We start from the raw sequence: 26657 nt of genomic DNA on the forward strand, positions 1-26657 counted from the left end.
ACACTGATCGGAAACTCAACTTGTAAGTAAAAATGTAACAAGTCTACAAAAATCCTAGAAAAGCTAACCCAAATCCTCAGCTATCTCTGAGGCTAAAGGTTAAATCATGGACCTACTTTTAACTCTATTCTAAATTAGTATCCTATGACTATGGACAACAAGAACAATAATATATGTCAGGTACCAGTTAAAGTGCTTTCCATATTATTGTGTAATAAACAATTTGGCAGGCCTTTTTTCCCAGTTCCCGTGAGTTATCTTCTAAAGCCTTAGAATTCCCTGAGTGACAGGAGAGTTTTTGCTATTCATAGTATGTTCTGATAGGTTATGCCAATGAGGTGACTTATGGTGAGCTCATAGATAGTTTATGCTAACAAGATGACTCAGGATGGTGTTGGCCAATCCAGAAAGACTAACCATGTTTTTAGAGGGTTGGAGCTTTGAACCATGTGATATTAGCCTGACCTACAGGGAGGGGAGTAGGAACTGGAGATTAAGTTCAATCACATCACCAGTAATTCAATCTATCATGCCCACAAAATAGAACTCCAATAAAAACTTAGACACTGAAGCTCATATGAGTTTCCTTGAGTAACAATGTGTATTGTTACACATCAGTGATTGGAATGGTGATGTGTCCTGACTCTGTAGGGAGAGAGGACACCAGAAGCTACACATTTGGGACCTTCTCAGGCTTCACCCTATGCACCTCTTTTTGCTGATCCTGATTTGTATTATTTGTGCTGTAATAACACTGTAATTATATGTACAGGACTTTCCTGAATTCTCTGTCAGTCTATTAAATGATTGAGCATGCAGAGAGAGTAGGAACCCCTGAATATTTAGCTTGTTGGTCAGAAGTGCTGGTGGCCTTGGAACTGATAAGCTTGTGGCTAGTGTCTGAGGTGAGTGAGAGCAGTCTTGTGAATGACTGTGCCCTCAGCCTGTGAAGACTGCCTAACTCCGGCTAGTCCATCACAAGTCACTGCACACGTATTAATTCAATCAACTCTATGTGTGAGTATTTTATTACTCTCATCTTACATACATAGATTAATAAAGACTCATAAATAACATTGATAAATTGCTGAATAGTACATTTCATCTCTTCATTTTATAGGTTATATAATAAATTTATTTTCATATTCTCTCAGAATTTTTACAACAAAAGAATTATCTGATTTTTTTCCTTATGTGTCTTTTAGAAATTTAAGTTGTATTGCTGAGTACATTTTACTTCCTTTGGTAGAAACATTTTTATCTTACTTTAAGTTCTGGGATATCACTTCCTTTTTTAATTTGCTGTGTATTTTTTTCCAAGTCCAAAACTGTTTGGAAGATTTCAAAGGAGTACAGCGGAATACATTTAAAGGCTGCCAGACCTCAATTCAAAAGCTAATGATTATGTTAAACCAATTTACAATTCTTTGGAGCTTCAATTTCCTCATTTCTGAAAATAGAGATAATTATACATATATAGAATAATGCTATGAAGAGGTATGAGATAACATGTGTAATAAATCCAGAAAATATATTACGTCAATTTCCCCTTTAGAGTCAAATAGCCTCAGGGCAAGGGCAAGCAATCTACATATTTTTATTAGTATAATTCTTTTAGGGATGATAAAGTTGTAGAAAGACATTCACTCTTCTTTCTTCTCTTCCTCGGGGGTTAAGTTTTCAGTGTTTGATATAATCTCAGAGCAGTGTATGTCAGCGTATGGGGATGGGGCAGGGGAGAGAGAGAGAGAGAACTCTTATTTTAAAATAATTTCCTAACAAGAGAGCTTTTGTAAATACCAGCCTAAATTGTTATTAATGAGACTTTCTTATTTCCAAAAGCCTTCAGAAGAATGTTGTGGTGGTCATGGATTCACAGGTCTCCATTTACAGAAAGCAGAGCTAACTAAGGCATGCAAAATTTGTTGCCATGTTTAGAATGAGGCCACACTTCCTATGTGTTGCTCCCAGCCAATGACTGAGCACAACAAGGCTACTAAGTCAGTCAGCTTCCCTGGAGAAAGGGGACACTTTGATGGCCATTTTGCTTGAATTCTCTACTCTTAATATGTGGTTGCTTTTTTCTCTTTTAGCTTACTATGGAAATGGAAAAGAACTGCTGCTTTGAAAGTCGATATTTAAGTAATTGGGAAAAATTTGGGAACATTTATCTTTGAAATCCTTTGAAACTATATTATCTAAGGATTTAGTGTTTTTATTTTTGTCAGTAAGTGAGGTCTATATTTATGTTTTGGTGGGGAAATGTAGTAACAAGCAGACAGAAAATAACCCTTAATATTCCTCATTCTGAGTTACTGGCACAAGTAAATATTTCACATGCCATCCCTTTCATGTAGATACATTAATTTGTGAGCTATATTAATTCTTGTTATGGTTAACATGACCCTATTTTCTCACCACTTCTGTCAAATTAATAAATATACCTGAAATTTAAATATTGTTCTCTCTATGTATTACAGGTTTTTGCCCATGGTAGTGGGGTTGGAGGGTAAAAATAACCTGTCCTTATCTTTTAGCTAACCCAGGCACAACAGGAATACAACCTTTTACTACAGATGTGGGATTGTTCATATCATCTACTAATGGAAGGTACACAGCTTTTTGATGGTGTTGTTCTAAAAGCAGCTATTTCTATAGCTTTAAATTACATGCTTAAATTTATATTTTGCAACCTATTAATGTCAGAAGTAAGATAGTATTAATTTCCTCTATGGAATTCTAGATAATTAGCACACTTGTATTTCTTCTTATCTTCCCCTCCTTCCTTCAATGTCATAAATTTTGTTCATATGCTTTAAAATTTGTGCCTCGGTTCATTTAATTAAAATTATTATTTACCAACTGACTTTTATATTGCATATGTCATTCAGTTATGTCAATGTTGGCATTTTATATTATAATCATTTTAAATTCTTACCTTTAAAAATTAATTCAATACCTGATTGCCACTGTAAATATTTCTTTTTATCACATGGAGAGGCAGACATAAAACATAAGGCATAAGAAATAGGTCATATCTATTGAGAAGTATCTGCAATAAGCAGTTGATAAGGGGAACAGAGCTATGGGACCAGGCATGGGGTGTATTAGAATTCTCCAAAGAAATGAACAAATAGGAGATACATATATCGAGAGATTTATTATGGGAATTGGTTCCTGTGATTGCATAGTCCAAGAAGTCTCCAAAACTGCTGTTTGCAAGCTGGAGAACCAGGAAAGCAGTGGTATAATTCAATCTCACACCAAAAGGCCAAGAACCAGGGGAGCAGATGGTATAAATCCCAGTTACAGTATGAAGGCCTGAGAACCAGGTGGGGAGAAGTGGATGCTGGTGTAAATCCTGGAGTCTGAATTCCCAAAAACCAGGAGATTCAATGTCAGAGTTTAGGAGAAGATACATGTCCTAGTTCAAGGAGTCACAGAGAGAGAACGAAAGAAAAAATAGAGAGAGAATTCACCCATCTTCTGCCTTTTGTTCTATTTAGGTCCTCAACAAATTGGATGATGTCTGGCTACATTGGAGAGAGTGGATTCTCTTTACTCAGTGCTAATGCTAATCCCTTCCACAAACATCCTAACAGACTGACCCAAGAATAATGTCTTACCAGTTATTTGAGCATCCCTCAGTGCAGTCTGAAAGATGTGTACCCCTCCACACCTGCCAAACCCTTGGAAGGTTGGGGGGAAGGCTGGATGACTGTCTCTCCCAGGAATAAAACTGTCTTGTTTTATTCCTCCGAGTTTGTGAGGGGTATTAGTGGAATTTGATAAAATTATCTCCACTTATTTACCATAAAATTAAAGTACTTTCTTGCGAAAAGGAGTTGTGTTTCAGCTTATGTTTTGTCAGTTGGATTCAAATTGTGTTGTATCTGATAATTTTTTTTAAGTTTGTGACATGTGGTTTTAATATTATACTTTCCTAAATCCAGGATTGAAGGAGTTTCCCTTTCTCTTCTAGCTTCTATTTGATCTTTTTGGTTCATTTTTAGTGTAGAGTTTGTAAGTCAAGTTCTTACATTTCTCTTATTCCCAGAATTTCATTTCATGAATTGCGTGGACAACTTTCTGAAACTTTTGTAGCATGACATGTCTGGATAATGACTTAACTTACCTCAAATATTTTATTGGTGTTCTTATTTTATGATGTCCTTTTTGTGACACAGTTTGTCTTGCCTTAATTGCTTATCTTGCCATTACTACTAATTGTCCAAATGAATGAATAAGAATGAGAAATGAAAATGAAAAATAAATGAGGAAAAGACATGTGAAATCTCTTCATTCTCATACTCTTATCAGCAAAACAATGTTTCAAGGTTATCTGTTCCCCAACATGGAATTCTTCCTAATTCCCTTTCTGTCAGGCTGAGATTATTTCTTGTGCACATAATTCCTCCTGTGGTCTCATTATTGCTGCAAAATATTTTAAAATATATGTTTCATAGCCTGAAGTATTAGGGAAGTTTCAACCAAACTGCTCCTGGGAAATAAAATGAAGTATATTTGATTTTAAATACTCTTTTTTTAAAACTCTTGTTTGTTCTCAAGCTCTATTTAGCTGAAATCAGTGTATAGGCAAAACTAACTTTTTTTGGTCTGTTTTGAAAATCACTGTCTTTTTAGAATACAACATCATATAATTCTGTAGGTTTAAGAAAGATTAAGTATAACATAGCATTTGTATCTTTATATAACTAAATTCTAATTATTCATTAATACTAAAGAATTGGGGTTGAGGAGATTTCATTAAGATGAGTCAAAACTTACTCCTATTTTTGTGTTGTTGTTATTGCTTTTGTTTTTGTTTTGTGTAACTTTATCGACCAACAGTATGCACCAACCTCCTTTTGGCAAAACAGTGAACATTGTATCTCTCTTAAATGATAGTGCTTTATTATTTGAACTTTTTTCAAAAGACAACCTTATTTTAACATGATGTAACTTAATATTACTCGAGAGTTTTCATTTTTAGCAGTTTCAGAGCGCTTTATGTTAGGGTTTTATTAATTCCCATAACACATTTATAAAGAAAGCCTTGGAAACAGCCCTTCACCAAGAGACAGTTACCATTCAGAGCTTGCTTCTGTGAGAAAACACCTCACCCAGAGTCTGAAAGGACCGGCATTTAGCACCAACAGCCTCACTCCCCTCTCCCACAGTAATTATTTATGGATGTGCACTTGATGTCAGTATGGCTCACAAATTTGGGGTGAGGTTCTAGAGCTGCTGTCTCACAAAATCTTACATTTTCTCATTCTTTGCAATAGTCTTCCTATATTTCCTGCAATTGTTCCTATAATTTCTGCAATTTTGTTCCCTGTATTCTTATATGTTTTTTAAAATTTAGTTTGTGTAGGATTTTTTCTTTCCAAATCAAGTGGTTTCTGACAAAGACAACCTCAAACTCGGGTAAGAAATCATGTGTTGTATTCCCAGCCCTGTCATAAATTTGCAATAATCTTGCCATAAAGAATTAGGTTTTTCTTCTCTCTCCTCCCGAAGTATTATTCATAACTCTACAGTGTTATTTCGTCTATATACTCTAATTTTTTGATCATCTGTCTTCCTTAGAAGAGGCGATTATTTTATTTTTATCACCTTGATATCTTCAGCATCTACTATTGTGGTTGGCTCAATAATGTGTGCTTGATAACTTTTTGTTGATCAAGAAACAAACCATTGACTATTTGGAGTACAAGTCACTTCATAATTCTTGGATGCAGTTTGCTTAGAAGGAATCAGAGAATTTCTAAAGTTTCAACTACTTCTAAAATTTTACCTGCTGGGCGAGGTGGCTCACGCCTGTAATCCCAGCACTTTGGGAGGCCGAGGTGGGCGGATCACGAGGTCAGGAGATCGAGACCATCCTGGCTAACACGGTGAAACCCTGTCTCTACTAAAAATACAAGAAATTAGCCAGGCGTGGTGGCGGGCGCCTGTAGTCCCAGCTACGCGGGAGGCTGAGGCAGGAGAATGACGTGAACCCTGGGGGGCAGAGCTTGCAGTGAGCCGAGATCGCGCCACTGCACTCCAGCCTGGGCGACACAGCGAGACTCCGTCTAAAAAAAAAAAAAAAAAAAATTACCATTGATCTCTAGTTTCCTTTGGTTGACATGGACATTTTTAGTTTTCCTTTTCTGTCTTGGGTGTTGTTTTCTGCAGCTAGCCCTTTCTTGTCTTTTGTAAGTATTAGGAAACAAAGTCTAGCTTTTTGGATATTCTTTTCTTTGTTTCTGTCTCTCCACATATATTTATTTTTAGAGGCGGTGTCTATGTTTGGGCTTCTATAACAAAATGCCATAAACTGGATGGCTCATAAACAACAGTTTTTATTACTCACTGTTCTGGAGACTGGACGTTTAAGATCGAGGCATTGACACGGTCGGTGTTTGAAATGTTTCAGCATGCAGTGCTAAGGTTTAAGAATTCAGTGCTTCCTTTTAAAGAGTCACATTGGTTTGCAATTAAGTATTAGGAAATGAAGTTCTAATACTGCTTTGATGTAAGCTAGTGTGCTTGGCAATTTCTACATAAAAAAAATCAAAGTTGATTTCAGCAAGATGATAAAGATTTGTAGAAAAAGGCAGTTATGTTTGCAGTGTGACAAATATCTTTTCATTATCCTTTTAGTCATTTCTCCTGAGTGACTAAAGAGAAGGGTGAGATCAACGCATTGGTCGAGTTGGTGTTTGGTGAGGGCCCTTTTCCTGGTTCATAGGTGGGACCTCTGTGAAAGCTCTTATAGGAGCTTTCTGGGGCCCCTTTGTTAGGGCACTAATCCCAGTTATGAGGGCTCCACCCTCAAAATATAATCACCTCCCTAAAGCCCTACCTCCTAATGCCCTCCCACTGGGGATTAGGTTTCAAGATGTGGACTTGAGGGGGACATGTTCTATCTACATAGCAGGTGATTTTTAAAAAATGCTACAGAGGTCCTACCTTTAAAAAAATTTAATAAGACCATTATTTTATAGGTGATTAATACATGAGATAGAAAAATATAAAAACACTCATGTACTCATCCCCCAGTTTCCACAATTATCAACACGTGGCTGATTGGACTTCATCTCTACTTTACTCAATCCCCCAGCCCTGCTGGGTAATTTAAAAGCAAATATTAAACATCGTATCAATTAATCTGTAAATATTTTAGTGTGCAACTCTAAGGTTTAAGAATTCAGTGCTTCTCTTTAAAGAATAAAATTGGTTTGTAATAATTTAAGTATTAGGAAATGAATTTCTGATATTGCTTTGTTGTAAACTAGTGTGCTTAGCAATTTCTAAATAGAAAAATACTAAAATATAATTGAGTTTAGCAAAATGACAAATATTTGTAGAAAAAGGCAATTATAACTAAAGTGTAGCAAATATCTTTTTGTTATCCTTTTAGTCACTTCTCAGTTTCTAGTCTCTTTTTTCAGTGCTTGGCTAAGATCAGTAGAGAACTGCAACTCCTCTCAAATGCTATGCATTCCATTCTAGTGATACGAGATAATTCTCCAAAAGTTACATCAAACCTTAAACTTTATAGCAAACCTTACTCCTACATAATAACATGGATTCATGTTACACTGAGCATAGTCCCTAAGTATTACCCTGGGAAGTCTTCATCCAGCTGTTTCAAATTATTTTCATTTCATACGTCATGTTAATAGCAGGGAGGAGACTATTGCTAATGGTTTTTTCTTGGAAATTAATCTGTCAACCCGGTGAAAGTATAATGTTTCAGCAGATAAGAAGGGACCCTTCAGTTTAACATCCTAAGCATATTAATACACTTAGCAAAAGCATAGCAAGATTAAGTAATCAATTAGAATTTCCATTAAGAATGGGTAAACAGCACATAGAGCGGGGGATTAACAGTCCTTCAATGTGATGCAGTCATAAAATGTTTAAAAAATACATTTAGATTTTAGGTAGTGATGGTTGAACTCTAATGATGTGCCTTGGGCCTGGGGGTAGATGTATATAGGCAGTGTAGTGTCCAGGATTTAATGTAATATTTTATGATGTAATATGCTATACTGAGCCTGCATTTGTGGTGTTGGAATGGGGGGAGATTTTTCCGGTGAGCCATGTGTAAAATAAGCTTTTGATTTCTCTGATGGTAGTCACTCAAAGGATTTTCAAAAGTTGTTTTATGACTTTGTAATTGAATAAGGGTGCCCAGGATTCACAATGTTTTTTATTAATGAGTTAGGAGAAATCTTCCATCATGCGAAAACACAGATTTTAGTCACAGGTACAGATTGTTATAGAATCAAAGACAAAGAATGTAATGGTGTATCAGTCCTGGAATGTATAACCTCAAACAGATTGCAATATTTCTCTGCCTTTGGCTGTTAATGTACTGCTTTCTCCAGCATTGAATATGCCAGATACTTGTTTTTCACTTCCCACCCAATAATTTATTTCATATCCTTTTTAATTCACTCGTCTTTTCACTCTTAATGCAGCTCTCACACTGTAGCATAAAATTAAAGCTGCCATAAATTACTTTCAATTTTGCATATATATTTTTCATAATTTTAATAGCTTGTGAGTGGACTGTAAGTCAGATACTTATAACATTAGAGTTCAGCAGAGGTGAGCTAATTTTTCTCTTGTGATATATGGATAGATCTCCAGTACAGATAATGGTTATATTCCTATCTTCTATCTCTATCTGTAGCAACAGATACTCCCTCCAGATATTTTTCACTGTATACCTCAAAAACTTATTATATTTTTGGATTATTAGGCCTCCTACTGTAAAGGAGTATAAAATAGAGAAATCTTATTGTACTGAAAAAGAGGCAAATCTTAAATGTCAGAAGGGAAGATGTCATTGCTCTTTCCCATCCTTAGGTACCAAAAGTGGATGCTTATTAATAGATAAAAAGTAGAGTGTTCCTAATACATATTAAGAATTAGGCAAATAAAAATAAAAATTGTTTTCCCACTTACACAGTAATTCCACTTCAGAGAATCTAAGGAAAACAGATAAGGGAGAAAATTTGAAGCACAAGATAAGTTAGTTACAGAATTTTTGTGATAGCACAGAATGAAAACGTCCTAAATGTTTCATTAAAAGTATTAATAAATGGTTCAGTAATGGCAAGTACATTTTGGAATACGTATTCAATTTGCTATAGAGGTATATATTAATCACTCATTTAAAATGACAAGAAAAGTTATGTAATTTTATGGAAATTGCTAAATATGGGATAATTACTATTATAGAAAATATCCACAAGACCTTAGACAAGCAAAACAAAAATATGTTGATAAAGACTCAAATCTAAAACCTTGATCTATGAAACTACTACAAGAAAACATTGGGGAAAATCTCCAGGGCATTGGTCTGGGCAAAGATTTCTTGAGCAATACCCCACAAACACAGACAACCAAAGCACAAATGGACAAATAGGATTACATCAAGTTTAAAAGCTTTTGCACAGCAAACAACAAACTGAAGAGACAACCTACAGAGTGGGATAAAATATTTGTAAGTTGCCCATCTAGCAAAGGATTAATAACCAGAACATATAAGGAGCTCAAACAACTCTATAGGAAAAAATCTAAAAATTCAATCAAAAAGTGGACAAAAAATTTGAACAGGCATTTCTCAAAAGAAGACATACAAATGGCAAATAGGCTTACGAAAAGGTGCTCCACATCATTGATAATCAGAAAAATGCAAATCAGTACTACAATGAGACATTATCTCACCCCATTAATATGGCTAATATCCAAAAGGCAATAACAAACGCTAATATCCAAAAAGGCAATAACAAATGCTTATATCCAAAAGGCAATGACAAACGCTTATATCCAAAAGGTAATAACAAACGCTTATATCCAAAAGGAAATAACAAACGCTTATATCCAAAAGGCAATAACAAACGCTTATATCCAAAAGGCAATAACAAACGCTTATATCCAAAAGGCAATAACAAACGCTTATATCCAAAAGGCAATAACAAACGCTTATATCCAAAAGGCAATAGCAAACGCTTATATCCAAAAGGCAATAACAAATGACTGTATCCAAAAGGTAATAACAAATACTTGTGAGAATGTGGAGGAGAAAACCCTTGTACACTGTTGATGAGAATGTAAATTAGTACAACCGCTATTGAGAAGAGTTTGGAGGTTCCTCAACAAATCTAAAAATTGAGCTACCATATAATTCAGCAATCCCACTGCTGGGTATATACCCAAAAGAAAGGAAATCAGTATATTGAAGAGACACTGTACTCCTACATTTGTTGCAGCACTGTTTACAATAGCTAAGATTTGGAGGCAACCTAAGTATCCATCAACCAATACATGGATAAAGAAAATGTGGTACATATACACAGTTGAGTACTATTTAGCCATAAAAAAGAATGAGATCCAGTCATTTGCAACAACAACATGGATGGAACTGGAGATCATTATGTTAAGTAAAAAAAGCCAGGCATAGAAAGACAAACATTGCATGTTCTCACTTATTTATGGGATCGAAAAAAGCAATTGAATTCATGGACATAGAGAATAGAAGGATGGTTACGAAGAGTGGCAAAGCTACTGGGGGTTGGTATAGTTAATGGCTACAAAAAAGAAGTACTTAGAAAGAATGAATAAGGCCTACTGTTTGATCCATAGCATAATAGGTTGACGATAGTCAATACGACTTAATTTTACATTTTATAATAACTCAAAGACTAAAATTGGATTGTTCTTAACTCAAAGAATAAATGCTTGTGGGATGCATTATTACCCCAATGCTATTATTACCATTTTCCATGATGTGCTTATTTCACATTCCATATCTGTATCAAACATCTCATGTACACTATAAACATATACATCTACTCTGTACCCACAAAAATTTAAAAAATATATATTGAAAAAAAATTTTAAGCATTTATAGTGGTTGCATTTGGTGATAATATAATGGTGGTTTGTTTCTCCTATTTGCTATGTTTTCTCAGTTTTTGATTACACAGATGCAGCACCACTACTTAAACCACGTCTTGGGAAAGGTTAAACAATTTAATGTAAGTTAGTGACATCCTATAAGCTTAATTCGATTTATGTGCCCTAAAACAGCATTCTGCTATGAGAAAGAAATGTAATTAATTATTTTGAGATACATGTTGTAGCTATTATACAGTAATAAAATGTTGGTGAGAGAAGCTAGGTGTGGTGGGATACACTTATTTATTGTAAAATTCCTTCAACTTTATTGAAAGCTTGAAATATTTTATGATACAATGTTAGGGAGGAACAACAAAAATATGCTCTGAGTTTCTGACAACCACCTTACAGTTAAGCTTTCAGAGCATCATTTCTATGCAAATCAGAGGCAGTCAGTATAAGGTCCATTATTCATTCATAATTCTGTTTTTCCTGGTATAATCTAATTAGATGTGAAATAGTCAAATATTGGGGGTTATACAAATTGATCTGTTAACATGTAATTTTTTTCTTGTGCTTATGGCCATTTTTAATCTAAGTTTGATTCTATGGGTTAACTATAATATTTTATTACCCATTCTCCTAAATATTATCTCTTCTATTATCTGCCCTTAAAATTTCTTAATATGTTGATGTAATATTTGAGTAATTTATTTATAGGGAAATAAAAGTACATTTGTCATAAATAATATTACTATGTATATAGTAATAGAAGTCTATGTATTCACATGTATGTAATATATTATGTGTTATATAGTTATAGAATTAAACATTACTAAGAAGATGGTAACCAGCTGTTCTCCTTCTTCAGTGATGCAACAGAGCTAGAATGAATGGAGCTGGGAAAAATATAAAGCAGAAAGAATTTCATTATACACATGTATTTAATTTGGGAACAATACATGTTTCAGTGAAATGACTGTGTGTGTATGTATATGTATAATATAGGAATATAGAAATAATTGCCTTGAGAAGGTCTATTTGAAAATGCATATGTACTAAGTTAACCTAAAATATAAAAATTTTCTTTTTATAAGCTCATAAACTGTAAAAGGCTACAGGCAATATATATTTATTATCTTGCTATCAGGATATTACTAAGATAAAATATAGATCACTTCAAGTGTGTGTTTTCTTTGTAAATTTTTAAATTTTAGCATTTTTAAAGCACATGGATTAAAAAGATGAATTAAGCTGATCTCATCAAGGAGACAGACGATCTATGCAAAGCCTCCTAGAGTAGTCTTTCTGAACTGACATTTTTCTTTGGTCAATATTTGGTGCTAACTTTTAGATCAATCCTTTGAAATTATACATTTGTTGGGATTTTTCTTTGTCCAGCATAGTGACAGGAAATGAACTAATGATATAAATTTATATTTAACTTTCCTAAATTCAACTTTATCTAGAGACTTCCTTTTGGTTCCTTGCTTATAAAAATATCCCCTTGAAGTTATTTACAGTTTAACTGTCATTATGATAAAAATCCTTCTATTTATGAAAAAATATTTTATATACACAGAGCTAATGAAATATATCACCTCTGTGTATACAAAATATGAAAGTTTAATATGTAATGCAAAATACATTTGTGTTAACATTAAATCAGATTACAAGTAATAGAAAAATCCAAATAGTGGTGATTTAAACAAGACAGAATTTTATTTCTTTCTCAAATTCATGAAGCAGAGAGATAATTTCAGGCTCGCTTTGGTGTTCAAAAGACACTGAAATTCCTTTCATCTTTTTCTGTTATATATGGCTTCCACTGACTGTAAACGTTAACTCCTAATCCAAGATGACTGCTGAAGTTCCAGCCATTGCATCTGCATTTCAGCCATCAGGATGGAAGAAGGCAGAAGGGCATGCCCCTTTTATTCTAAGGCACACTTCCTGAAATTTTTACAGAACACTTCAGTTTATATTTTATTAGCCAGAACTTAGTCACATAGTCACACGTAGCTATACAATAGACTGTCAAATGTAATCTTTATTTCATCTGGCCATGCACCAACCTGAAAATCATGGTTACCTCACTGTGGTAGACAAAATAATAGCCTCCCAAAGATGTCCATGTCTTAATAATCTTACAGAGCAAGGGAGACTTTGCTGATGTGATTATGTTAAGAATCTTGAGACAAGAAGATTATCCTGGATTGCACAGAAGGCCCAGTATAATCACCAGGGTCTTTAAAAGAGTGAAGTTCAGAGGAGACGGGATGATGGAAGCAGAGGCTGGAGTGAAGTGTGTGAAGATGGAGAAGGACGTAAAGACCTAAAGAATGCAGGTGGCCTCTAGAAGCTGCAAAAGACAAGGAAACAGATTCTTCCTGAAAGTCTTTGGAAGGAACCAGTCCTACAAACACTTTAATTTTAGTTCTTTAAGATGCTTTTAGATTTTCACCTACCAGAATTGCAAGAGAATAAATGCATATTACTTTTAGCCACCAAATTTGTACTAAATTTCTGTAGGAACAGAAGAAAATAAATATACTTATGAAGGAAAAGGGGTTTATGGTTATTAGGCCCCTTAATAGTCTACCATACATTTTCTTTTCTTTTTTTTTTTTTGAGACGGAGTCTCAGTCTGTCACCCAGGCTGGAGTGCAGTGGTGCGATCTCGGCTCACTGCAACCTCTGCCTCCTGGGTTCAAGCGATTCTCCTGCCTCAGCCTCCTGAGTAGCTGGGATTACAAGCGCCCACCACCACACCAGGCTAATTTTTGTATTTTTAGTAGAGACGGGGTTTCATCACGTTGGTCAGGCTGGTCTTGAACTCCTGACTTAGTGATCCACCTGCCTCAGCCTTCAAAAGTGCTGGGATTACAGGCATGAGCCACTGTGCCCGGCCTACTCTACCATACATTTTCAGTGGCATATCCATAATTTTGGTCCTTGAATCTATAGTTTTTTATATTTGGATTCAGCAGTTAAGTGTCATTGGCAAGTGGGTAAGAACTCTAAACAGGTTGCCTAAGTACATAGGGCTCAGTTTAAGCACTTGGTAATTAAGAACATCTATTACACAGCCACTAGTACTGTGGCAGAAGGCCTCCCTCAAATGCTTTGTCTAGTATTTGCATGCATATTCCCTCAATCCTAGCATACAACAATCAACTAGTAAGACCTGGAATTGAGGCCAGAGAGAAAGAGAGAACAAAAAACCTGGGTCTGTTGAGGAGGAGGTCCCAGAGAGTGGCCTGTCTCTATTTGATGTCCTGGTCCTTTCTCTTAGTGCCTGGTAGTCTGTCTCCTAGGTCTCCCCAGCTGTCTGAGTTCACCCTCCATTGCCACTCCTCAGGTTGATGATTTCTGTCTGATTATCTCACCACTCATGCTGATCACTGCTTTCTAAAGGGGATTTTGGTGTTGTTCTTGACCCTAGATTATTCTTCAACTCAAGTTTTATACATTTGCCGAGTATTAATTTTCTTTTGTTAATTTAAGACTTGCCCTCTGTAGTAGATAGAATAACATTCCCCCAAAGATGTCCATGTTCTAATCCCCAGAACCAGGAAATATGTTGCATTATGTGGCAAAGGAGATTTAGAATTGCATATACAATTAAGGATGCTAATCAGCATATGCTATTACCTTGGATTTTATCTGAGTGGGCCCATTGTAATCACAAATCCTTAAAAATGGAAGAAGGAGGTAGAAGGTTTCAGCATATGAGGGAGATTTAACTAGAGAAGAACGGTGTGTGAGATGCAACACTCTTGGTTTTGAATCTGGAGGAAGAGGCCACCAGCCAGGGCATGTGGGTGCCCTCTAGAATGTGGAAAAGACAAGGAAACAAATTCTTCCTTAGAGCCTCCAGAAGAAACACAGCACTGCCAGCACTTTGGTATTAGCTCACAAAAACCCATTTTGAACTTCTCACTTCCAAAACTGTAAGATGATAAATTTGGCTTGTTTTAAGCCAATAAATTTGCAAACATTTGTTACAGCAGCAATGGGAAACTAATGATATATATGCCAATCTGTTAAAAAAAAAAAAAGACTTGAGAGATTAGAGGTTAAAGCACTGAATAAGAGGAGACATTTATGGGAGAGAAAAAAAATCCTTCTAATGGAAGCAGAGGCAGAACAGTTTATAACAGTTGTGCAACAAATTTTGCTTCACATTTTCTGGCATCAAAGGCAAAAAGAGAAAGATCTTTGGTTACATAGTTTTCATTATCTGATGACAGCATATAAATACACCTGAAAATGTAGCATTTTTCTTCCAACTGTACTAGAACTGGGATTCATTGAAGTGTCCTTGCTTAGAAGACACTGGCAAAACTGAGGGCCATTCTTTGAACCATGGTTTAGGAAAAGATAGAGTTTCCACTGGCTCCTAAGGGAGCAAAGTCCGTGTTGTGATTCATGAAGGCATCTGAGAGAGGCTCCAGTTATGTATGCAGAGATTTTGTTTTTTGAAAGTCTTAATGTAGAGACACCTCCTGAAAGAAGTAGCTGAAAGAAAAGTTAATTTAGCTGATTAAACACCAATTTTCTGATTGCAGAGGGAGTAAAGCAGCTGTGTTCTCCTATGGAGAAGAGGCCTTTTAGACAGACAGGCTTTAATGATCTTGAGTAAGTCCTGTTTTAGGCAAATCCCAGTGAAGAAGAAAAGTAAAGTTTCAACAAAGAGGTAAGTTCAGGGCTGCCATTCCTTATCACAGCAGGCAAGGTAGCCTGGATCGCTGCTGCCAGGAAGGGGATGCTGCCCACAACCATGGCCCCTTTCCTATCTACCAAGGGTAGGAACCCAAGTCCCAGCAAGTGAAGCAGAACTGAAATGAATAATTGTCATATATAACTGCTTTATATATAATGCTGCAAGCTTTATCCACTCCAGGCCAGAGTTGGATTGTATGAAAAAAGAAAGTGTAATTGCATAGTGGTGGCTTTCTATTGAGACACTTGGATGGATGCTAATATCAGCAACCTCTTACCAAGATAAACAGTTAAAAAAAAAAAATAAGTCCCGGAAGAGGTAACATCATTCTCAAAATTCAGGTGTAAGATAACCTTTAGCCAAACTCTACCTTGTTGATTCAGCCGAGAACCACACGTTTTCCATAAGATTGGTGGGAGGCTGTCAATGCAAGAGCCAGATTTGCATCTGTTTCCCGAACTATATCTGCCTTAGAAGAATTCACAGCAGGGACCAGTTTATCTCGCATGTATTTTTAATGCTAAAAGGATTTTAAAGTTTTCTCAGTTTTTTTTTAAATACCTCCCCACCACCAGGGTATATTGATCTTCAAAAGTCTGCATCATATAAACAGCAAAAAACGATTTTTTTTTTTTTTTGAGACGGAGTCTCGCTCTGTCACCCAGGCTGGAGTGCAGTGGCATGATCTCAGCTCCCTGCAACCTCCACCTCCCAGGTTCAAGCGATTCTCCTGTCTCAGCCTCCCGAGTAGCTGGGACTACACAAAAAATGATTTTATTCTAAGTGCTGTTTAGACTAGGATATTATCAGGGAGACTGAGGAAGATGACATGCATCGAGTACATTTTTGGGGGCTATACACCAAGGAAGATATTTTAACATGTTACTTTATTTCATCATTGTGACAATATTCTAAAATAGGTTTGATGATTGATCTCTGTTTTATAAATGAATAAATTTCATCTCAAAGCAGAAAAGCCAAGATTGAAACCTGTGCTTCCTCCCAAGCCTGTGTTTTTCTTACTACCTTACTTTGCTATTTAGTTTATTGAATTTTCACCTCAGAAATACACAGTTAATTTTTTTAAGAAAGAAATGAATGTAATGTGGGGACGTTCTTTAATCTCTGTAACTCCATATTGAAGGAAGACTCCACAAATGTAAACACTCATTAAATATTAACTGAGGAAGTGTTTACATGGTCTTCACCATCTGGAAGAATGTGGGAAAAACAAGTGAATAAGCCAAATGTTCCTGAATATCTGTACATTTGGCATCATGTTGCTAAATGATGCATATGCTTGGTGTCATTTTTTAACATTTTATTTAGTTATATTTGTTATTAAAAATACAGTTAAGAGAAAAGGTCCCCATTTCCTTTCCCAACCCATTTAATAAGGAGTAGCAAATCTTAACACATTGGTTGGTATCTTCCCAGATATTTTAAATTCTGATTATAAATGTAGTATTCATGCATGTGTGTGTGCACACTTGTACACAGAATTATGCTTATTGTTCTGTGCTCTGTTTTTTAAGGGAATTTTGCCAATATTTTTCTGTATAGATAACTATCTTATTTCCTTTGTGACATTGTTTGATTGCTAAGTGTCATTTACACAGAGCTCAAGATGGTATGATCTTGTAAATATTGTGAAGAAAACAATGTACTCAAAATCTCGTTCTATTTCACAGAAAACATTAAGATAAGTAAAAAGAGAAAAGTATTATACCTGATTTATTAAGTTTTATGTCAAAATGCACTTATGAATTGTAGTGTTGCTAAAGATGGTACTTCATTTAGTGTGTATTTTTGGCAAGTTTTTTGACTAATATTAAGATTACATAAGTTAGGATTGTGTTTTATTACATGTAATATATGGCGACTTTAAAATATTAGAGATTATTTTGCTCATTTTGGGAAAAACTACTCACGGCCCAGCTACTGAACATCTGTTCAGGAATATGAACTAGGGGAGTGGGTACCATAATTTATTCGTAGCTCAGAAAGGCCTATTCCAGTTCTCAGGAGAACGTCAAGGCAGGACACTCGTATGGAGTGAACTGAGGATGGTGATCAGGCAACAGGTCACAAAAAGGAAAGCAGGCTCTTCATCAACCCATAAAAAGACAAGGTTCAAGCTGACATTAATTCCTCAGTACAAGAAAACAGGACAATGGCAAGAGGGATCTCTGCCATGATCTTTACCTGTTGAGTCACACTGTTGCCATCTGGACATGTTGCCTCTCCATGTCTAGAGTACGAATGTTGTTCTGGAATCTCCCTTTACCTTGGAAGGAAATCGTGATTTCCTTCATCTCTCTTCTATACTGGGTTCCATGACACTGGCATCTCATATCTTCCTCTTTTGCATTTTTTTCTTTCATTTTGATGAAGCTTAGCTTCCACTACATTTTTTTAAAGTTTATATTAGATTGTAACATATATACAGTAGACAAAATCTTAAATGTGCATCTTGTTAAAAACTCACACATGTACACACTTGTGTAACTGCCACCCAGATTCAGATATAAAATCTCTGAACCCAGAAGATTCTCTTGTGCTCCTTCTTAGTTAATATTCTTCTCCCCAACCAAGGAAACACTATTCTGACTTCTATCACTATACAGGAGTTATACTTGTTCTTAACTGTCATATAAATGGAATCATATGGTATATATATTTTTGTGACTGACTCCTTCGGCTCAACATTTGTTCATGTTGTTTAACATGGAAATAGTTCACCCATTTTTATTATGTGTGCAATTATTTTGTCCATTCTATCATTGATGCACTTTTGGGCTATTTCCCAAATATTATTACACATGTCTTTTGGTAGAAATACAGTTCTGTTTTGCTTGACTGTATACCTTGAGGTGGAATTATTGGATCACTGGGTATATATATATTCAGATTTATTTGATCTTGGCAAAGAGTGGGTGTACCAATTTATAGCCAAATTAGCAAAGTACAGGAGGCTTGATTGATTCACTTTATTGAAAACACTTGATATTGTCATGGGCTTCCTGGGTTGTTGCTTTGCCAGCCAGACACTTCTGTGGCTGGTGGCACCTTTGCCCAAATTTTGCTTGAGCCCACTGGGCTCATTCCGCCCACTTAGCCTGGTAGGTTGTGCTTGGCTTTCGCTATTGGCCGAGATTCCATGTCTGCCAAGGGCAAGCCAGGCACAGAAAAGTGAGTGATACATGAGTGAGTGAGTGAATGCAGGGTCCAGCCACTGCACGCAGCTAGGCATGTGAGCTGCTGTGGGATGGGCAGCTCCAGGCGCTGGCATGGGCTCTGGCTCCCTGCTGCAGCTGGACCAGGTGTACCACAAGAGGCTTCCACTGCAGGCACCAGAGAACATGGTAGCACCTGGAAGCTTGGAGACACCAGGAACCACAGAGCCCCAGATAGGGTGATATAGCCCTGGCTCAGGGAGCTCCTAAGTCTGGGATCCCTGAAAGTCCTCAGCTCTTCCCTCTCCTCTCCTTCTCATCACCTGTAACATGGCAAGTGAGGGGCATGTTTCAGCCCTGCTTGTGTTACAGCCCTTTCAGTCCTGCCATTTGGTGGATCCTGAGTTCTTGTCCTGCATCCAGGAAGAATGAGGTACATGGACAACTGGAGGGTGAACAAGGCAAAGATGTGCTTTATTTGAGCAACAGTACAGCTCTCAGGAGATCCAGAGTGGGTATCTCCTTTCCACAGGCAGGTTGGCCTGATGAGTGCAGCCCTCAATGGAGAGGAGACCCAGAATGGGTAGCTGCTATCTGCGGGCAGGTTATCCTGACATCTCTCCAGCCTTCAGTGGAGAGGAGACCTGGAGTGGGTGGCTCCTATCCCCAGGCAGGTTGTTCCAACGTCTCTGCAGCCCTCAACAGAGAGGACACCTGGACTGGGTAGCTCCTATCTGCAGGCAGGCCATCCCATTGTTTGCCTGAGTCTGGCTGAGTCCAGAGTTTTTATGGGCTTCAGAGGTGAGGAAGTGCATGTTGATTGGTTCATGGGTGGCCATGGGCACACCTGGAGAAAGCACAGTAAGTTTCCACTCTGGTCTGCAGAACCCGCAGCTTAGCCCCCAGGCTTCAGGCCATCTCTGGAGTGAAGGTGGGCTTTTAATGGGGATCTTCCTGTTTCTGCCCAGGAACCTGTCGGCCTCCTGCTACCATTCATGATGCCCAGGCTGTTTGTGCCCTTGCCAAGTTGCCCTAAGCCCCATCTCGGCCTCCTTCCCATGCTCCTCAGTGCCCAAAGTCCAGAGGGAGCCTAGGTGGCTGGGTGCTGGCATGTCAGTACTGCCCTAAGCATGTACACACCTGGCTGGGTCATGATAGTGCCCAGGTTTGGCCGCAACTTTGCTCTGAAATCGGAGTGGGTGCCAGGAGTGGGGAGATGCCAGGCAGTGGGAGCAGGCACTTCCAAGCCTGCAGGGGCAAGGGGGCTTCCTGGGCCCCAGAAGCACAGGATGCCTAGGTCTGAAGTCGTGGTTACGTGGCTGCAGCCGTGCCCAGGTAGGGGGGCTCCCACCCCACCAACTTAGAAGGGAGAGAAACTCCCACCTGTTCCCAGCTCCCACCAGCTCTGCTAGAGCACGCAGCCCCAGCCATGCCTCTTCCCGCTGCAGCCAGCATCTTTGCAGCAGCGGCTTCATATGGGCCACTGCTGCTATCAGTAATGTTAATCTGAATTTTTGCAATTTTGTTAGCTATGTAGTTGTATCTAATTGTAGCTTAAATTTTTATATCCTTGGTGAATTGCTTATTTCTATTTCCCATTTTTAACTGGGTTGCCTACATTTTTTTCTTTACTTATTTGTAGGAATTCTTTTTTTTTTTTTTTTTTTTTGAGACGGAGTCTTGCTCTGTTGCCCAGGCTGGAGTGCAGTGGTGCCATTTCGCCTCACTGCAAGCTCCGCCTCCCAGTTTCACGCCATTTTCCTGCCTCAGCTTCCTGAGTAGCTGGGACTACAGGTGCCCGCCACCACGCCTGGCTAATTTTTTGCACGTAGAGACGGGGTTTCACCGTGTTAGCCAGATTGGTCTCGATTTCCTGACCTTGTGATCCGCCCACCTTGGCCTCCCAAAGTGCTGAGATTACAGGGGTGAGCTACCGCGCCCGGTCAGGAATTCTTTATATATTTTGAATGTGACCCCTTTATATATATTGCATGGACTGAACCTTCTTGCAATATATTTCTTGCTATATAAGTTATCTCTTTCCATAATATTGTCAAAAAACAGACAATAAAAAAATCCAGGAGTCGTAGAGCAATAGCACTTATTTAACTTGAGATTCTCTAAGTTTCGGATGGTTTCATGCTCTCTCGTGCATTTGTGGTAATCTGTGGGAAAACAAGCTGCTCTACCGTTCCTAGCTGGACTCATTGACATGTCTGGGTTGGCTGCCTATTGACTGATCCACCATGGCTGTATCTGGTGAAACTGAAGCAGTTTAACTCTGCTCCACATGCTTCATCTTCCAGAAAGCAAGTTTCAGTATTTTCTTATAATCATGGCAGACAAACAAGAGCTGAAACAGAAATGGTCAGCTCTTTCAGCTTTCTTTAGCTGTCTGTCACATCTGTTAACATCCCATTGGCCAAAGCAAATCAGAAAGCTGATACGAAATTAAGGGTTGGAGTAAAATCTCTACCTCTGTAGTAAGAGGAATTGAAAGTTTCATGAAAAAGCATGAAAAATTGGGGACATTAATGCAATCAATCTTTTGTACTTGCCTTTTTACTCTATTAAATGGTGACTTTTGATGAATATAACTTCCTAATTTTATACAACATAATTTATTATTCTTTTATTAACAATATGGCTAGTCACTTTTTGCTGTTTCTTAAATATATGTCTACCCCAAGCTTATAAAAAAACTGTCCTAGGTTTTTTAAATAGAAACTTTTTTTTTCTTTCAATTTTGGGTCTATAAGTCACTATAAATTAATTTTTATACAGGGTGTTAAAAACCATATATATCTAATTGTTTAACACAATCACTGGAAAACTTCTGAATAAAAAGAGAAAAAAATAATATTTATAGTATATTATCAGAAAATTGTTTATGAGTGGATCTGCTTTGGAACGCTATTCTGTTTGATGCTGGTTTTTTTTTGTCTGCTCTTGCACAAATACAATACAGTCTTAATTAGTTTAATTGCATAGTAATTCTTGATATCTGATTAGAAGTCTTGATATTATCTTGGCTATTCTAAGCCTTTTGCTTTTATGTATAAATTTTGGAATCAACTATTAATTTTCACCAAAACATGGTGATTTTGATTTTATAGAATTTATTGATAAATTGGACAGAACTGATGTGATTCTAATATTAAAAATTAGAATCCATAAACATGACATATATCTTGATTTATTTAGGTTCTTTAAAATTTCTTCAGTAATATTTTACAGTAGTCTGTCTTGCACTTTTTGTTGATTTATTGCTAAAGATTTATTTTTATGGTATTGTTAAAAGGGAATTTTAAAATTTTAATATTTTAACTGGTTTTGGTATACAAAACTACAATTAATTTTTGTAGTTTGACTTTATATTCTGATACATTTACTTATTAATTCTAATAGTTGATTTGTATGTTTTGGATTTCTATTATGCATTATCAAGTCATCTCCAAATATTGACAATTTTACATGAAACTTTGATGTATTTATATCATTTTTCTTGACTTTTCCTACATATTGAGAACTGCACAATGCTGAGCATAAGTGACAATAGTGGAGATTATTATCTTGTTTCTGAGGTAAGGGGAAAAGCATTCAATATTTTACTTTTAAGAATCTATCCATCTATTATCTATCTATCTATCTTTTATAAGCTAAGAAAATATCTTTATTTTACTAGTTTGATAAGAGTTTTAATATTGAATAAATGTTAAAGTTGATCAAACAAATTTTCTGCATCTATTAGGATGGATGCATGGTGTTGATTCTTCATTATTTAATGCAATGAATTATATTGATGGTTTTAAAAAATGAAAACATTTCAGTCCTAGAATAAACTCTACTTGGTCAGGATGCTTTATCCTTTTATATATACATGACTTCAAGGCACAAGTTTTTGTTTAGACATTCTGCTTAGATATTTATGAAAATATTGTTCTGTAGTTTTCATTTTTTGTGTGTAAAATTTTTGTCAGGCTTTGTTATCAATGTTATGCCAGACTCACAAAATGTTTGCAATTGTTCCATCATTCTCTGGTTTCTGAATGATTTGTTATGAGATTGGTATTGTGACTATCTTAAATTTTTGAAAAATTTTACCAGTAAAGCCATTTGGTCTTGGAGTTTTCTTTCTAGGGAGGTGCTTAATTCAGGTTCAATATGTGATTATTCATGTTTTTTGTTTTCTTGTGTGCGAATTTTGGTAAGTTGTGTTCTTTAAGGAATTAATCCATTTCATTTAGGTTTTCTAGTTACTGGTGCAATGCTATTTCTAATATCCTCTATACACCTTTTTAATGCCTTTAGTATCTGTAGCCATGTTCTCTTTTTTCATTACTGATGTTGGTATTATCTTGCTCCTTTTTCATAATATATGTTTGTTAGGTATTTATTATTTTAAATTATTTTCAAAGGACCACTGTTTTTCTTTATTGAGTTTCTCTATTTTATGACTGCTTTTTGTTTCATTGATTTCTGCAGTTAATTATTTTTTCTTTTACTTTCATTGGGATTAACTTGTTTTTATTTTTCTAGCTTCTTTGAATAAAAGCTTAAATTTTAGCATTTCAAAAATATGCATATTTACTTCTACAGGATTTTTTAAATCACTGTTACAGTTACATGCATTTCACACATTTGGCAGGTTATATTTTATTACTATGCAGTTGAAAACATTTTCTAATTTTCATTTTGTTTTCTTCTCTGACACATGGGTTAACTATAATATGTTACATAACTTTCAATTTTGTAGACATTTTTGAGTTATTTTTATAAGTGTTATTTTCAAACTATCCTTATAGTTTTACTTTTGAATTATCTTTATAACTGTTTATCTGTTTAATTCTACTTTGGTCTGATAAAATATATGGTATAATTACAATCCTTTGAAATTTGCTGGTATTTACACTATGGTCCAACATCTTTTTCAATTAAGTATTTCTAAAAATAATATTCTGCATGTAATTATAAAAGGGTGAAATATATATGCTGAAGTTTTTTATTGACATGTCCTCTATATATTGATAAAGTCATATTGGTTAATTTTGTTCTTAAAATAATCCTTCTAGGAGATGTCCAGTTTTTTCTAAAATATTATGAAATTATGATAATAGATTAATAAAAATGTAAGCTGCTATGTCTTCCTATTTAATTGACATATTTGTTATTACAAAATGCCCTATTTGTTTTCTATAATTTTTTTTTCTTCGATTCTTTGTCTCATATCATTGTAATCTGTTTCTTTTTTTTTAATGTAGTATTTGGGGATTTCTTTCTTCATCTTTTTTACTTTCAATTGATCTCTATACTTATATTTAAAGTTTGTCTCTTATAAACAGCACACAGTTAATATGTTTTTATACTTAGTCTAAAAATCCTTGAGTTCAATATTTATGAATATATTTAATGTAGTTACTGAAAAACTGGCTTTAAATCAACACTCTTGATTGTCTTTTAGTTGTTACACTTAGTATTTCTTCTTTTGCCTTTCTTTGGATTAATCAGTTTTTAAATTTTATTCATCTTGTTAATAACTTTGCAGTAATAAATTCCTACATTATTATTTTAGAGATTATCCTACATATCATGATATCACCTCTCACTTTCTAGTCTACCTGAATTTAGTACTTTCACCAGTTTCCCACCAAAGCAATAATTTTATCACAGTTTATCCATTTAGATAATCTAGGAAAATCTCCCTATTTTAATGTCAACTGATTAGCAACCTTAATTCCACCAGGACCCTTAATTATCCTTTGCTACATAATGTAATATATGCAGTTTCTAGGGATCAGGATGTGGAAAATTTTGGAGGACCATCTATCTGTCACCTAAGAGGAAATAACTCAGAAGAGGCTGTTGAAACCAAAAAGCAAAGAGATAAATTAATTGGCAAATTTAATTTCTTCTCCTTATCCCTAATTACCCAGTGGGGTAGAGCATATAATGAAAATTAGATCACTTTTAGAAAATGAAGAAACCATGTTTCCTTTGCGCATCTGTGGTATAGAGTGAACAATTTTTTCTACTACACTACATGCAGATTGTGAGATGCAATCTGACAACTTTCTTGTTAATCATTAATTTAATAACTACTGCGTAATATAATTCTGGACTTGGTCTATGGCTTGAGCTTGAGTAGAGCATGTCTTTCTTTTTCTTCTTTCTTTCTTTTTTTTTTTTTTTTTGACAGAGTTTTACTCTGTTGCCCAGGCTGGAGTATAGTGGTGTGATTTTGGCTCACTGCAACCTCTATCTCTCGGGTTTAAGAGATTCTCGTGCCTCAGCCTCTCTAGTAGCTGGGATTACAGGCGTGTACCACCATGCCTGGCTAATTTTTGTATTTTTAGTAGAGACAGGGTTTCACCATGTTGGTCAGGCTGGTCTCGAACTCCTGACCTCATGTGATCCACCTGCCTTAGCCTCCCAAAGTGCTGGGATTACAGGTATGAGCCACCGTGCCGGGCCACAGATAGTATTTCTTTCTAATTCATCTGGATATTAAAAATAATTTTTATTTGCATGAAAATCATTACTCAGAGACAATGAGATAGTCCTAGATACTTGGTGGCAACTTCTTAGATGAAAAGTTTTCGTTTTTCTTTCTAAAGTTCTCTGCTGTTTCTTGTATATAGGAAAAGAAATCATAGTAATTATAGACCATAAGATTCAAGTTAAAAGTTGCTGAAACCTGTGGCTGTTTTTTTCTAATAAAATATTTCTCGTTAGCTGGTTAATCTGCTTGAAGATTTTCTTTTCCTTTGGGTATTTAGATGTCATGATTTATTATGTTATCTTTATGAAGTAATTAATCCCATTAAATTTTAGTAAATAATCCCATTAAAACAGTTTGGGAACTTTGCAAGAGAAGAAGCCAGTTTTAAAAATTGAGGTGCCATGTTTTCCCACAGGGATACACTGTTCACCTTTTGGAGGTCAATATAAACAAGATCAACCATAACTATGCACTGAGAAGTGTTTTTTGGTATCAGAGTGTAGACTAATTGAACCATCAATGACACCTTTAAAAGTCTTATGCCTTTCACATCCTATAAAGATGATCATTATTAAAGAGTTCAAGGGTTGTGTATTTGAAATCCAAAGCATGAACACTGAATTTTTAATCTATAAGTTTGTGGGCAAAAAGGAGTCAGATATTTAGGGCCATTCTGATGATGAGCTGCATCTTGTTCTGTCATCTGAATGCTTGTCATTTTGTAGATGGGGGATAAACAGTGGTCTCTTCATGCTGATGAATATTTTCCATACTTATTAAAACTAAGATTTTTTTATAAGAATAAGTCAATGAGCAGACAGACAAGTTGCTTTTTATTATTTTTGTGTCTCTTTTCAAGTTCACTCTTCTTATAGAATGCATTGTATTATTCATAAAGTTAATGCGATTGGCTGCTATTTCATATTCTTACAGCCAATTTGTGCAGACTTCACTCTTTTGGTGAGATCATCATGATTGTACGTCTCAGGTTGGGCTTTTGATCTTTGTAAAGAAGTTTGCTTTCCTTCATCCTGGGAACATAGATGACGTTTATATTCTCCATACAGTTATTTTATAAATGCATGTCTTTGATGTTATGGGAGGAGGTCATAAATTCCTTATCTATAGTAAAACTCAACCAATTAAAAATATCCTGACAGCAGCAGATCAGAATCGTATTTTAATAAAGGATAGCAGCATGATAGGGTGGAAATACACTAACTAGTTACTAACTTTCTTTGGATGTCCTATATAAAAGGATGGTTTAAATTTCTAAGGTCTACTTTTTGTTTAACTTACCTAGTAAAGTGGTTCCAAATAAAATTTTATTGCAAAATTATTTCAAATTTGA

The 26657-nt window shown here is 35.8% G+C and overlaps 1 protein-coding gene across 2 annotated transcripts in view; it reads left to right on the forward strand.

Moving 5' to 3' along the window:
• Positions 1 to 307: 307 nt before the first annotated feature.
• LOC100936428 (uncharacterized) overlaps positions 308 to 26657 on the forward strand; it is a 600254-nt gene continuing 573904 nt past the window's right edge. Inside the window, exons 1-2 of one of the 2 annotated variants that reach the window (XR_008517427.2) lie at positions 308 to 1017; positions 2538 to 2610. Coding sequence is in view for 1 of the 2 variants with exons in the window: in XM_063720861.1 (XP_063576931.1) it covers positions 928 to 1017; positions 2538 to 2610 (163 nt within the window). In the remaining variant the exon portion in view is untranslated. The remainder of the gene's footprint in view (positions 1018 to 2537; positions 2611 to 26657) is intronic. The other variant, XM_063720861.1, reaches the window with a different exon arrangement.

This window comes from Pongo abelii, chromosome 22 (genome assembly GCF_028885655.2).
Source record: "Pongo abelii isolate AG06213 chromosome 22, NHGRI_mPonAbe1-v2.0_pri, whole genome shotgun sequence".
Classification (NCBI taxonomy): Eukaryota; Metazoa; Chordata; class Mammalia; order Primates; family Hominidae; genus Pongo; species Pongo abelii.